Raw genomic sequence first — 14,184 nt, forward strand, 5'->3', positions numbered from 1 at the left:
ATCCATCGTTCATTATATTATTATCTTTTAATCTCATTTATTTTAATCTCATCTATTTTATTCTAAAAATCAAGCCTTTGATTTTCAATCTCAATTCAAATACTAAAAAGGGTACCTATTCTCTCTCTATTTCTCTCTATTTCTTTCTTTCTCTCGTTCTATCATCTAATCTTCATAATTCAGTATATTCCATCCCATTCCATCCCATCCCATTACAAATTTTGAATCAGATCATAGCTTCTAATCATTACCTAGATAGATACCTCATAAATCTCTCCATCAAAGCTAAACTTCCTCAGTACCCCCCACCCCTCTACTAAACCTTCTCTTTCTCAATCCTCTTCCTTCCTCAGACCTTTCTCTCTCCTTCCCTTTCCCCCCATCTCTTTCTTTTCCTCCCTCCCCACACTCCCCAATCACCGCCTCCTCCTCCTCCCTCTCTCCACCACCCTCTCCACCTAGCCCCTCTCCCTCCCACCCAGGTAACCTAACCGCCCTATCCAACGCCCTCGGCAATCCCCTATGTCTCCCCCTCACCATAACCGCCACCAGAACAACCTTACTCGCCGTCCTCAACCCCCCTGAAAAACTATAATCCTGATCCGGCAAGCCCGTGGAAATCCCCACACAACCATACGCACTCACCACCTCAAAAATCACATTAAACACCGAGTACGTAATTGGATCTTTCTCAAACGACGACGATTCGATACAAACGATAAGGAAAGTCGCAAGCGTTAACCACCACAAATCGTGGGAGAGTTGGGAGCGCAATTGGTGGTGAATGAATTGGGTGCCTGTGGTTTCGTCAGGAGGCGAGGTCGAGGTTATGTTTGAATTTGATGATGCGGTATGCGGTATGCCGATATCCCTTCCACTTATTGATTTCCTAATTCTCTTCATACCTCTTCCCCATCTCGATGTGTGAGAATCCGTCTCCACATCTCCCCTGTAAATTCCCAAACTCCTTTCTTCATAAACATTACTATGTCTCATTGTAATTACCACCGGATACACACTAATATACATCATTATAACATATAAGAACTGCAGTCCTATACGTAGACTTGGAATACTTATGACATAGAATCCTCCACTTCTGACTGCAATTGCTTGGAAGAGTCCATCGAGAACACGATAACGTGGTTCAATTACTTGAGTTGCGGAATTACCAATGTTGAGGAGTTCAAAGGCAACCCAATCGATACTATTCAGAGTTATGACCATGAAGAGAAGCCACCACGTGGGACGAGATGGGAACAGATTGGTATAGATGCGACGAGGATAGCGGAGAATGAATAGAAGTGTCGGCTTGTGGTGTTGGAAGGGTGAGAGGACATTTGGGAATGTATCGAGAAGTTTGAGAAGGGTGTAGAGAATTAGACGGAGGAAGAGAGGATATGCTGTGTTGCCGGCGAGAATGAGAAGACCCATTGTTAGGAGCGTGTAGACCGAGGTTTGAAAAGGTATCTATTTCTATTAGTCTTTGCTCTCATATTTTACAGTACTCAGAGGAAGGAAAGATGGGGGGATGCAAGAAAAATACGAACCACATTCAAATCCAATAAGCTCATTCCTGAATTATTAAATGCACTAATCGCATTGAAAACCCCTAACCACCATGGATTGATTCCATTTTCAAGCGCAACGTTACTTTTATTATAAGCCATGTATGCACCCAATCCAATTCCTCCTAATAGTTGCCAGAGAATAAAATATAGTGGAACCAACCAAGCTAGAAATGATATAGCTCGGTATTCAACACCTCCTAAATGTTCTCTTTCGGCTCGTGATAGACCGTGAAATTGTGCATTGCGGCCCGTGGTATTAGAATTTAGGTATGAAGGATATTGAAGTGGAGCAAGATCTTGCTGACCTGTTTGGGTCTGCTGGATTGGTGTACTGGTTTCTTGGACGCGATGTTTGATGGTGTTTTCTGAGATGGATGTAGGAAATTGGAAATTGGTTGATCGAGCTGGTGTTGCAGTTTCGGTATTGGAACTTCCAACTGTAACATCATTTGCCTTCCCTTTTCCATTTACTGGATATGCATTGGGTGCAAACGTAATATGATCTCCCATATCTTTTGGTATACCACCACGAGGAGAGATTTCCGAAATGGCAGTCATACAATTATCATCACCTTCCCCCCCAACTGGTCGAACTTTCAATCCTTCTTCCATCTCTAAAGCATCTTCACCTCCATTACCACCACTGGTCGAGGGAAACGTCCAGTTAGCCCTCATCAGACCATTCCCATCTCCCCTTCTACTCCCCATAGCATCTCGACTTCCACTCCTCATTCTTTCTCTCCTCCTCTCTTCCTTATATCTCCCAACCACCTCGCCAAACCTAACTTCAAAAGCTCTTTTTCTTGTCCTCACCGTCGCCACACTAACAAAAATCGCACTCCCAACTACAATCAATAGCCAAAGAATAACCTGCTGGAAAGTTGTCAACGTACTCAAATTAACCGTGTTAAGTCCCGCTTCCGTCATTCCCGATGTGACCATAAATAATGAATCAACATATGATATCGATTTGGAAGGATTTGATGAGCCCCAGAATATTAAAGAGGTGATGAGGAGAGTTACGATGAAATAAGTGTAATGGATTGTGATGAAGTTGAGTGGTGGGAAGAGGGCGAGAATTGGCGACAAACATCGCATCACTCGATCGTACCATTCATCGCCCATGAAACTCTTGAGAGATCGAGGTTTCTTGTCCATTTCTTCTCGTGAAGGATGGGAATTGAAAAAGCTTCCTCTCATACTTCTTGGAAGAGTTTTCTCTTTGTCTCCACGCGATGGAAGAAGCGATTTAAGAGGTCTGGTAGCAATTGGTGAATGAACAGCGAAGAAGGATCCAAATGTTCTTGGTGCTGTTTGCGAATTGCGATTTCGAGGTTCCGTTTGAAGTTTTGGGACTCCCAACTGTCCCTCTCCCATCCGAACTTTGCTCGCATCCAATTTCCTCTGTTTCGATTCCGTATCCAACGTGCAAGTCCCCGTCTCGTTCTCGTGCGGAATCACAATTTTGGGAATTTCTCTATCATCGTTTCTAAGCTTCTCGCGTCGGCCGTATGCTTCGTGGCTTTCAATCTCCAAGTCCGTCGAGTTCCTCGCTGTAGTTTCGCCAGATGTTACTTGCCAAGTACAATGTTCACCTGTCATGGTCTTTCTTTCCCTTCCTTTCTTTGCTGCAGCACTTTCCCGTGGCTGGATTGCCGTGCAGAAATCGGGAAGTCGAATCTTCGTAATACGAACTAACTATACTATGGAGGATACAACGACCGAAGACTTCGAGTTGTTACTATCCAATGTAGGATAGTAGCACTACCAAGAACAAGCAGCAGTGCCGACAACAGGGAATTGATATACCGAAGCCAAGACAAAGCGTTGGAAAGGATCTCCAGTCAACCAGGCAAACAAACAAACAAACAAATATCACAAAACAAACTCCTCAACAAGATGCCCAGAAACAGAAAACGCCTTCCTCTACGTCTAGGAAAATCGAGCTTTTGAATGAAAAGCAAACGATGAAGTTGTTGGACTCGATGATTAATAATAAGTACATGGAGGGTACGCCGGTCAAATTTTCCAAATTTTTTTTTTTTTCCTTTTCCCTTTCTTCAACCATGGCCATGAGCCGAGCTCCCATAAGGTTGGTTACCTACCCCACATCACATCTAATTGATCCAACCAACGGCTTCTTCTCGACGGATTCCTGCTTCCTTGGCTTCACCGACAGTTCTTGGTGGTTGTGAAGGTGAATGAATCAATGTGAGTATTATGTATGTATCACTCTCCATCTCAATATCGAATGAACATACCTAGCAACTCGAGCAACTCGAGCAAGAGAGACAAAGAACAGCACGTACTAAACCGACCTACCGCAAAATAGCAAAGATCACAGCTCCCTCAGACTCGGAGCAGAGAGAAGCGAACAAAAGAACAAAAGCCATAACACAAGCAATATATAATATAATATAATATAATACAAGCAATATAAAAACTCCATCAATCCCAGCTCAGAATTACATATAACTATACATACATATATATATATATATATACTTATTAATGCTTATATGCATGTCTATATATATAATCATCACCAATATCGCCGCCATACTATACCAAACCAAACCATACCAAACCAAAGCAACGCATAAACAATCCAAATTACATTACCCAAAGAGCTAGACAGATAGACAGATAGATAATATTCAACACCACCCTTCAACCCCAAGAAAGAGGGAGTAAGTCATTCATACATACAACCCATCAAAATCTAAACAGACCTCTCCCCTCCCCTCTCTTTTCTCCTCTTGTCTCCTTAACCTCAACCTTAACCTCAATACACACAGGTAGGTAGGTAGGTAGGTCTAGATCAACCACCACCACCACCACCACCACCACAACCATAACCCTCATAGACCCTTCCTCCCTTCCTCCTACCCAGCTATGCGCGCATAGCCAGCCCATCGCTTCAAGCAAGAAAGCAAACAAGAAAGGAAAGCCAACCGACCATATGTAACTTCAGGTCAGGTCAGGTCGGGTCAGGCCAGGTCAGCCAGCCATCATCTACCTACGCCTATGCTTACTAGCTAACCGATAAATCACTCATCACATGCGTTCACATATAAATTCATATATATATTCATATATATATATTCACGTATACATTCACATATACATTCACATATACATTCACACATACATTCACACATACACACATACATCCATTCACTTCACAAGATACAACACAAGTAATCAAACTTTATAGATAATGTTCAAAAAGCCAACATGCTTTTATTTATTCATTCATTCACTCATCCTGTCTCACACTATGCTATCCCATATTCATATATCCTGACAGAGTTCTAGTAATATATCTTCATCTCCCCACCCCATTCCTATATCCATTCCCCATCCAGGGTATCTACCATTCCATATCCCAATCCAATCCCATTCTTAGCCCTTTCACCCAATCCATCCAATTCAATCTTCCCTAGATTCGTCCCACAATAATGACTGTAAATAACATAGAAAAGTGGTGATGTGCATCATGCTACTTCCTTCACTCCCTCAATTCAAAGAAACAAAAAAACGCCAGCTGAATGACGGGTGCATCCGAATTTGGTTTCTCGTCCAAGAGTATCCAAATCACCCACAGCTTATCCTCCGTCCCATTCCCTTCCCCTTCCCCATGAACAAATAAAATTATGTATGTATGTGTGTATATTGCATAGTGTTTAAGGTTCCAAAACTCCTCGCAAAATGATAGAATATCAAATAAATAGCGTACAAGCCGGTAATATAAATGGCTTCCAGATCACCACGAAAGATGGGTGAAATGGTAATTCTGAGCGTATATTAGAATTGAACAATGTTGCATAACAAGACGGCGATATCAATTCGTGTTTGTTGGTTTCTTGCCTCGAGAGTGATGATTGATTGGCGTCAATGCGATAAATCCGCGGCTCGATCATTTTCGTCGGTGCTATGGCATCTGCGCCATGACCTTCATGGAAGGTTACCAGTGGTCCAGTCCTCGAATCCATGAGTCGATTATGCTGTTGTGTATAAAGAATGAATTCCAGTTTGTTGAATTAAATTCAAGGTCCATGCTGTGAAGGATCTCTTGGATGCTGGTTTCTTCTTGCAGCTTCACCTCTAGCATTAGCCCATTCTTGAGCACCGCTTTGTCTACCAGGTTGCTCAGCTGGTAATTTCTGATCTTCCTGTCTCTGAGGTGGAGGTGGTGGAGTTGCCATGTGTTGATTTGAAGAACCATCTGGTCTCAATCCCGATACAACAGATTGTGCAATGGATGCCACAACATAACCTCTCAATTCCTTATCTTCCCTCGCATCTTCCTTTTCTAAACGAAACCTCTCGTCCTTATTCATATTTGATCTTCGGAGACCTCGAATTTCGTTTTGGATGTATAGCATCACTTCCTCCGGGCACTTGTTTCTTGCGAGAGCATGATCCGATTTTCGAACATATCTTCTGGTAACATCTGTCGCACCATCCGTCGAAAAGGCAATACAGTACGACATTTTCTTACCCCAACCCTCAGCATATAACCTCGGATTATCCCACGCTTCTTCACAAGCATCGACGTGGATCCATCTCTTTTTTGTATCCGAATAAACCTCTGTCCAAACGTGATCCTCGACATTCCAGACCCATCGTACACGACCTCCTACAGCGCGACACAGCATACTGAAACAATTCGCCCATTCTCCTACTCTTCCTTTGCGCGTTTGTAATAATTGCCACACGTCACTATATCGCGGAAATCTTTCGTATGCTCTGCAATCCCCTGCCGAACAACGATACAATTCAACTTTTGTTGCTCCGCATGCTGATTCGTCGGGTGTAGGTGGTGTCATGCCTTGGGCTACTGTAGGTGACATGCATACTTGACATGGCGGATTGTTGACCCATGAAAAGAATGAACGTTTAAACCATCTGATAAGAGGTTAGGACGAGTTCTATCGGAAACGTAGAGTAAAGCGGCAGAGAAATGACGGGAAGTGAAGGCGCAAGCCAAAGACAATCAAAGCAACATACCTCAATAAAGCTCTAATGACACAATCTTGATAACCCCATTCTGGTTTCCTTCCATCTCCCATACTTTCGGCCTCCGCTTGCAAGATTTGACTTTCCTCTTCTGCCTCTCCATATATCCTGTCTAGTGGTAAGTGTTGCAGAGCTTCATCCAATAACCCTGGGTTTTCATATTTCGTCGGAGTTTGCGAGATGGAAATTAATAGATTTCGAAACTTTTGGGACTGTACATCTGCCGGTGGCGATGGGATCTTTGGTAAATTTCTTACCGACGAATATGAAGGAGGCGTGGGAGGGATTGCGTTATTTGATGAAGAGGTTGGACGAAAGTTTGAAGGTTGTTGTTGTTGTTGTTGTGGATGTTGTGGATGTTGTGGATGTTGTGGATGTTGTGAAGAAGTTGCTCGTAAATTGGATGATGATGATCTCTCTCTTGGTGATGGCGATGCATTTCTCGACCTCGATTTATCCAACTCATTTAATCTTTTCGTCCTCAATAGCCCTTCAAATTGTTGTCTTAAATCTTTTGCCCATGCTTCATCATATTCCCCATTGGGTCCATTTCGATCAGCCATGTTGATATCAATTGTTGGTGGGGATGGTGCTGTTGATGTTGTCGGAAAAGGAAAACAATAATTGAATGTCGAGTGTCGAATGTCGAGGCACTGTATGGTGTGGGATGTATATATGTTTGTGTGATATGTATTGAAAGGATCGACACTCCTTCAATCGTCAATCGTCAATCTTCAGTCTTCAGTCTTCAATCTTCAACCGTCACAGCCAATCTTCTCTTCTCTTCTCTTCGCTCGTCCGCTTCCTCTTCCTCTCTCTCTATCAGTATGTATCTCTGTGTAAATTGTGGCTGATTCTATGCTCGAAAGAGTAGTCTTGGGTGTGGTATCGTCCGAGGAATGCTCGGGATAACAATGCGTCGTCGAATAATAAAGAGGAAGGATTTATTGAAGGAAAAAAAAATGAGTGAAACGTAAATGAAGTGAAGTGAGTATGTAAGTAAGTAATAAGATAAAGTTGTATCTCCAATCAATATTTCTTTCTTTACTCTTTACTTTCTCACTCAACTCGCTCACGCACGCAAACTAACTCTCACACTCTCTCTCTCTCTCTAGTTTGTCCCTCGAGCACAGCCCTCCAAATCGAACTTAGGCACTTTTTGGTCGCAATCGCCACTTTTCGCTTATGGAGTTTAGGCTAGGGATTATTCGTAATTTATAGATCCTCGTCAGGTTGGTGTTTGGAAGTATCTAGCTACTAGGTAGGTAGGCAGGGAGGTGGATAGGTGGGTAGGCGGGTGGGTATGTACACTGTAGAGAAGGGGAGGGGGAAGGGGGAGGGAGGAAAGACGAAGAAGATATTGGATCTTGATGACTTTGTCAATAACTTCAAACCGAATTCCAAGTAAAATCCAAGGAGGCAATACTGAGTGAAGGAGTCGAGTTTGGTCGTCGTAGTCGTCGTAGTTGTCCTATCTGTCTTCGCCGTCCTAGTCGTCCTATAGCTAGTTCTTGAAAGCTAGATAGATATGTGGTGGGAAGAAGAATAAAGCAAAGAATACTCGAATAGATAGTGTTCTCTCACAATTAACAGAATCAAAGGATTCGTATAACACAATGATGAATGAATTGTTCTGGGTTTAGAAATGGGTACATACTCCGTACAGAAATGGGTATGCCCACTGCCCGGGCTAGAGGTGTACGAAGATAGCGTACGACTAGACTAAGATTTTATCGGCACTGCGTAAGTTCCCTCCCTTGCACTCAGATTTCGAGTCTAACAGCTTAATTAGACTGGACAAAAAAAGTAGATCCCAAGATTTTTTCCGGGGACCGAGAAAAGTTTAAAATGTTCACGATGTAGAGAGTTGAGAGTTCTGACGGTGGTAGCTAGTATGAACTTGAACAATTCACACATCCTCGTGGCATGCGTCGTAAGTTGTGACATTCTCCCCAATGGATAGAATCATACAATCCATACCGATCCTCTCCATTTCCCCCTCAAACGGAAATGATGGATGATTATCAATCACTTATAAATTTACTCTGCAACTCTACTCTACTCTCTACATAGCAACTTGGTTGGCTTAATTATTGCAAGATTTTGGATTCGTCTTGGCAATAGATTTGTACGCGTGGTGCAGTATCTGGGTGTCTACTGCCAACCGCTCATCGGGACTCAGGACTCAGAATCCACGTTAATAAGGGAGAGTCGAAAGGGTTCGGATAATCTGGATTTCTGTCATACTAGTATTCGGAACTTTTGCATCGCCAAGATCATGCCAAGCACATGAGGGAAATAGATGCTCGAATTAAGAGGGGTTTCATTTACTCGACGGTTTTAGGATATATATGTTTTGTATCAACTTACAAATCAATAGATTCATCTGAATCCTCAGGTATTCAGGAAAGCCTCATTCCTTTCTCCTGTGTACGTACTACGGTTTTGGTACCTGAAAAGCCACTAGTTGTAAGTAGATACTGATAGATGGTCGGAAGCTCAAAAGAAGGTTGACGTGGGCTACCCAGGTATGATTTAGCCATTTTAGCGGACTATGAGATGAGAAGAAAGAAAAAAGTCAGGAGCTGACGACGACTTCCATTTAAGCGATCAACTCATTTCCATACTGAAAGCATCTTTCTATCTGACATGATTGGTTGGACGTATAGATTCGAGATCTTTTCGTCTACACCGAATTGTAGAGCTTTCTCATATCAATCTTCTATAACTTCTCAGCTATCTATCTAGGTATGAACGAAGATCTCCCTGGAAATAGGAAAAGATGGTTCAAATCTTCACGAAGGATTCCAATCTCTCTTGGCTAACGTGTATCATATGAACCATATTGCGACGACAATAGTAGATCTTTTTGCCAACGTTACGATTTCCATGGATCAATCTCACCCGAGGATACTTGGCATACTTCTTAGAGTGCTGTAACAATATATTGCTACTCTATTCGGGCAGGCTGACATGTAAACATCAGATGAATTATAGTAACGGGAAGTCATAAAGATATAGACACAATGCTATATGACAACCTTAGATCCCTCTTTCGCTGTACTTGCTAGCTAATTGTATTTCTCAATCATCAAATCTCGACATTTCCAGCACAACCTCGCCCAGAACTTTTTCACAAAGTATATAATATAAAATCCAAGATCCAAAATCCAAAATCCACATATATGCAGAAAGTTCGTCACCAAGCACATACGAAACGAAATCATACCCCTCAGTTTGAGCCTCATAATATACTTTGCACATTAGATCTTTCGTTTCCATCAAAGATTCGTACACGTACAATCGGAAACTAGGAAATCCGTCATCATCTTGGGAACAATAGTTGCTTCATCATGGAATTATCTACAAATCTCCTACTCCGTCCCGATGGCATTCGTTTCTGAACATAACAATGCCAATGTCGGAACAAATGAACTCGTCGATTTGACTTCGTTCAAGCTCCTCGTTCGTCTTGGTATCAAAGATTTGGAGATACATACACGCAACCGATCTTGGCAGAGATAAGTTGCTTTGAAAACTTCGGGACTATTCGTATACCACAACACGTGGGTATATACTTACACAATGGGTATCTCAATCAACGACGACAACAACGACGACGTCGTTATCTTCGTCTCCCCCATTTCTCCTCTCCCTTCCCCTCGTATCAATATCAATTCCAACACTTCCTGGACCTTGGCATCTAAAAATCATCAAAATCCAGACCTCACCAAAAAAAACTCAATCTCACCCCCATATTTCTGATTCGTAAAAATAATTTTCCCCATAATCTTTTAAAACCACAAGGCATACGCGTTTTGTCTTGGCATCGGCGCTCTGATTCTCAAAATAGGTATAGTCTGATTAAGAGATTGCGCGGCTGGCTACCCCTTGTGGCGTTGTGTGTTTGGCTGGTTAAGTACACACCGGTCTAGCGAGAATGAAGGGTGACTGACTGCACGTGGAAAAAGGGTTCATGGTTTATGAGGGATGAATGGGATAGATAGAGTTTGAGTTAAGCTTTAGTTTGATGGATTCTATTTACTGTGATTGATATTTACTTGACAGGAGATTTCGTTGCTACATCTGTTTATCTGGGCTTGAATACAAGAGGTCAAGAAGGCGAGGTGTATCAATGGGACAAAATGGAAAACACAAACAGGGAGAGAGACGTCAACACAAGAGATCTGGAAGAATACTTCCTTCCCCCCTACTGATCGAAGCAATCAACGGCACCATGCCAAGCTAAGAATCATCAGCGCAGCGTCTATTTTTGACATTGATCCATTGAATTTACCCATTTAGGATATTCCCGTATATGTATATCATATCAAACAAGCGCTCCATTCTCTTTATCCAACTAACATCTCTTCCAAAAGCAGACATCAAAATCAAAAGCCATGCCATTAAATTACCGAACGGAGAATATAGCCGTCTCATGTAAAACTTCGTTGTTGGCAAGAAGTTGACGATACCTTCAGCTGGAATATATGCATGCAGTATGGAAAATTTGTAAGCAAGCTCAAAGCTTCTAGATCTCAGATAAATTAAGTACTATATATATGTCTCTCTCTCTCACAAATATCCCTTTTGGGCTTGCAAGCGCTCCAATCGCAACCTCCGTCAAATTTGAAATTTACACGCGAATGCTTCAAATATCTCGGCGTGAGAAGTTTACCGATATATACCAAGCAGCACGTTAAAACATACACAGCCTTCCCCTAACATCAGGCACCCTTCAAATGAATTTTAAACTTCAAACTTCAAAGTGCAAAGCCGCGCGATATGCCATCTAACGGCCATAGCTTCCTCTATACCTATCACTCCATACACCTACCTAGTCTCCAGTCTGGGTCCCGTATAGATAGAAAGCTATAGGATGAGGCTCTTCCCAGCCGCAGGAGCCAACACCCGAAAGCGAACTAACGAGAAAAGTTCATCTCTTCAAGTGCACCACGTACGCGTAATATCTTTTAATTTATATTGCTTTTTCCTTTTAAGTTGTTGGATTGGGGACGTGGTACGATTCTCTTGGTTCTTGATAGGGAGGGATCACGCAAGAGGAAAATCATGATGCGTGATTAAACTTCTGGTTTGTATGTACTTCGGTGCTTCTTTTCATAGTGCTTGCTTTCCTGGTGCACACGTGGTGGTCAAGGAATTGCCTGCGTCGTCACCGGTGGATAGGACTCATGTGTTAAAATATCAAACCTGGTTGTTCGTCATGATTTTCCGGGTGGAATGAATGACAGGAAGCGAGTTTGGGTTTGGTGCGAGCGTTTTGCATGGACACTATTACTTGTGTACCACTTGCTCTCCTTCAATCGTTCATATTTCATCTCCTGTCAAACTCGGAGTTTTCAAAACCAAGATGCCAGCGAGACCAACAGAAAATGTGCCGCTACCTAAACCGTCCTTCCACCTCTAGTAATGTGGACGGACGCGTACGCACCGTCTCAATACGCCATTCCCTGCCACGATATATTGAATCCAACGTCTTGGTAGCGAATACATTATCAATTTCTTCTCTATCTTGTAAAGACGGCTTGCAAATTTGACCAATTAGACTTTGGTGGTTTGTTATCAAAGCTTGTTTGTTGATGTTGGTGGATTCTGTCAAGTATGACTTATCTATTAGTCTTTCAAATTTTAATAGTACCCATATACTAAATATTCTCCGCGAATTCACATAGTCAAGACTTGTAAACTATATCCCAAGCTCCCTACCTTTCCACTCAATGATTGAGTCATATAAAGTGGAAATCAATAGAGTTATGAATCCAACGTCTCCATAGTTTCAAGACAATCTTTGCATCCTCTTATATATAATACATAATATGGCCTTATTCATACTTTCTACACCCTAGAGATTGACATGGCATAATGCATTCTTGCTGCCTGCTCTCCCTTCCCAACCCACAATTCTGAACAAAGATCTTCATCCTGATGGAGCATTGAAGCGGATACATACATCCATTCGGATTCGGAACAAAAGAGTCCGCTCATACTTCATACCCCTTCTCTTCTTCATTCACGCGTCATCACTTCTACTTCCCCTCCTTTCCTTGTCCATCCTCATACCTCTCTCACCAGTGTGACGAAGCACCCGAAAAATATCTCATTCACGTGCGTGTCAAAACCATTAAGCTTAAAGTCTTGCTCGTCATGTGTTATATCACACGGGAAGTCTACGCAAAATCTTGTTCTGTTTCCACTTATTTTCTTCCCCTCCACCTCACACCGGCTCACGCAAGTTTCGAGATGAGAATCCAGAAATGTTGAAGCCGATTGCGATATGATGATCTGCTTGTGGATTTCTGAGTGCGCGACCTGTTGGATTGATGTTGAAAGGTTGTACTACTTTAATTCTTATGTCTTTATTGTTATCCATAACAAATGTTTGTTACTCTACTCTTTACATCATATAAATAAGTGGAGTAGAATGACGAAGGAAGTGAATTTTTATCAAGCGATACAATAAAGGAAACAATTACGACCAAGACCCACAAATTCTATCATCGATTTCTTTCTCAGAATTCGTCGCCATGAAGTTATGGATCATGGTTCGACGTGCATGTATAGTTCTTGCGATCACTTGATTATCCGATTCTTAAAGGCTGAGCTTTTCGGTTGCTTTGAGTAGAATGCAAGTGCCGGGTTGAGTTACCATGCTACTAGTTGCAGCTCGAACGCTTTCCAAGCACAGATTTGAATCGAGTTGTAGATAGCTAGTTTTAGTGAGATACACATTCGTGTATTCAGAAACAAATAAAGAATCGATAATAGCAATGGGAGTCTGTTAGTTCTCGTGCGTTTTACTATTTTGTCGTGTGCAATGGAACGTCCAAGTTGTATACTCCTGACTGTCAAAGATGAAAAGGTCGATCGGTAGGCGAGTAGCCGTCCCTGGTTTGTATGTGTGTTCTCTATAGCCCGACTCTGGAGAAAGGGAGGGGAAGAGGGGTGGTTAAATTGATATACTGTCCATCTAGCTACCTCGCATAATGTGGGGAATGTATAAGATACTATCACAGGTCACTTTATCACACAAGAAATGAAAACTAGCTACGGTGTAGCCATCTGGAGTTTAGAAATGGCTAGTGAATAACTAGGTAGGTGATTGCATTGTGTTTTTTATTGGATATATGTATTCATTTTCGAGGGATCTTGTATAGTGATATCTGATAGGGATAGATGCCGGACACCGGACACTGATGGGTGTAACGGGAGGGGGGTCGTAGATTATGATGTGTGGGAGGAGAAGGGAGCAGTAGATTGTGAGGTATGTATGTTTCTATGTTTGTCGGAATGGAATTCATGGGAGAGACTCGAGAGGTGTTTGGGAGGGTTGTTGGTTTGGGAGTGTATGAGTACTTGATGGTCATTAGTTTGGTAGGGCAGAGTAGATTCAATGTTTATAGCTGTCTGTAAATGAAAGATGTGCTGTTAAACGGAAGTAAGGAAGTAAGGAGGGAGGGAGGAAATCACGTGATGGTCTTAAATCCGAGTGCAAGATCGCGCTAGTGTGGTGTTTATCTAGACTGAACGCGACGGACCTCGTGAGTAGAGTCCAACCAAACAAAATCTTCTC

The 14,184-nt window shown here is 42.3% G+C and overlaps 2 protein-coding genes across 2 annotated transcripts; both read right to left on the reverse strand.

Moving 5' to 3' along the window:
• Nucleotides 1–9: 9 nt before the first annotated feature.
• BCIN_01g01070 (hypothetical protein) lies at nucleotides 10–3,601 on the reverse strand. The gene is made up of 2 exons (XM_024690207.1): nucleotides 1,551–3,601; nucleotides 10–1,470 (listed from the first exon to the last, which is right to left on the reverse strand). Exons 1-2 carry the CDS (start codon nucleotides 3,171–3,173, stop codon nucleotides 286–288), a joined length of 2,808 nt encoding a protein of 935 aa, XP_024545975.1. The 5' UTR covers nucleotides 3,174–3,601; the 3' UTR covers nucleotides 10–285.
• Nucleotides 3,602–4,731: 1,130 nt separating this feature from the next.
• On the reverse strand, nucleotides 4,732–8,408 carry Bcpng1. The gene is made up of 2 exons (XM_001555496.2): nucleotides 6,585–8,408; nucleotides 4,732–6,482 (listed from the first exon to the last, which is right to left on the reverse strand). The coding sequence occupies exons 1-2, from the start codon at nucleotides 7,154–7,156 to the stop codon at nucleotides 5,621–5,623; spliced, it is 1,434 nt and encodes a 477-aa protein (XP_001555546.1). The 5' UTR covers nucleotides 7,157–8,408; the 3' UTR covers nucleotides 4,732–5,620.
• Nucleotides 8,409–14,184: the final 5,776 nt, after the last annotated feature.

This window comes from Botrytis cinerea, chromosome 1 (assembly GCF_000143535.2).
Source record: "Botrytis cinerea B05.10 chromosome 1, complete sequence".
Taxonomy (NCBI): Eukaryota; Fungi; Ascomycota; class Leotiomycetes; order Helotiales; family Sclerotiniaceae; genus Botrytis; species Botrytis cinerea.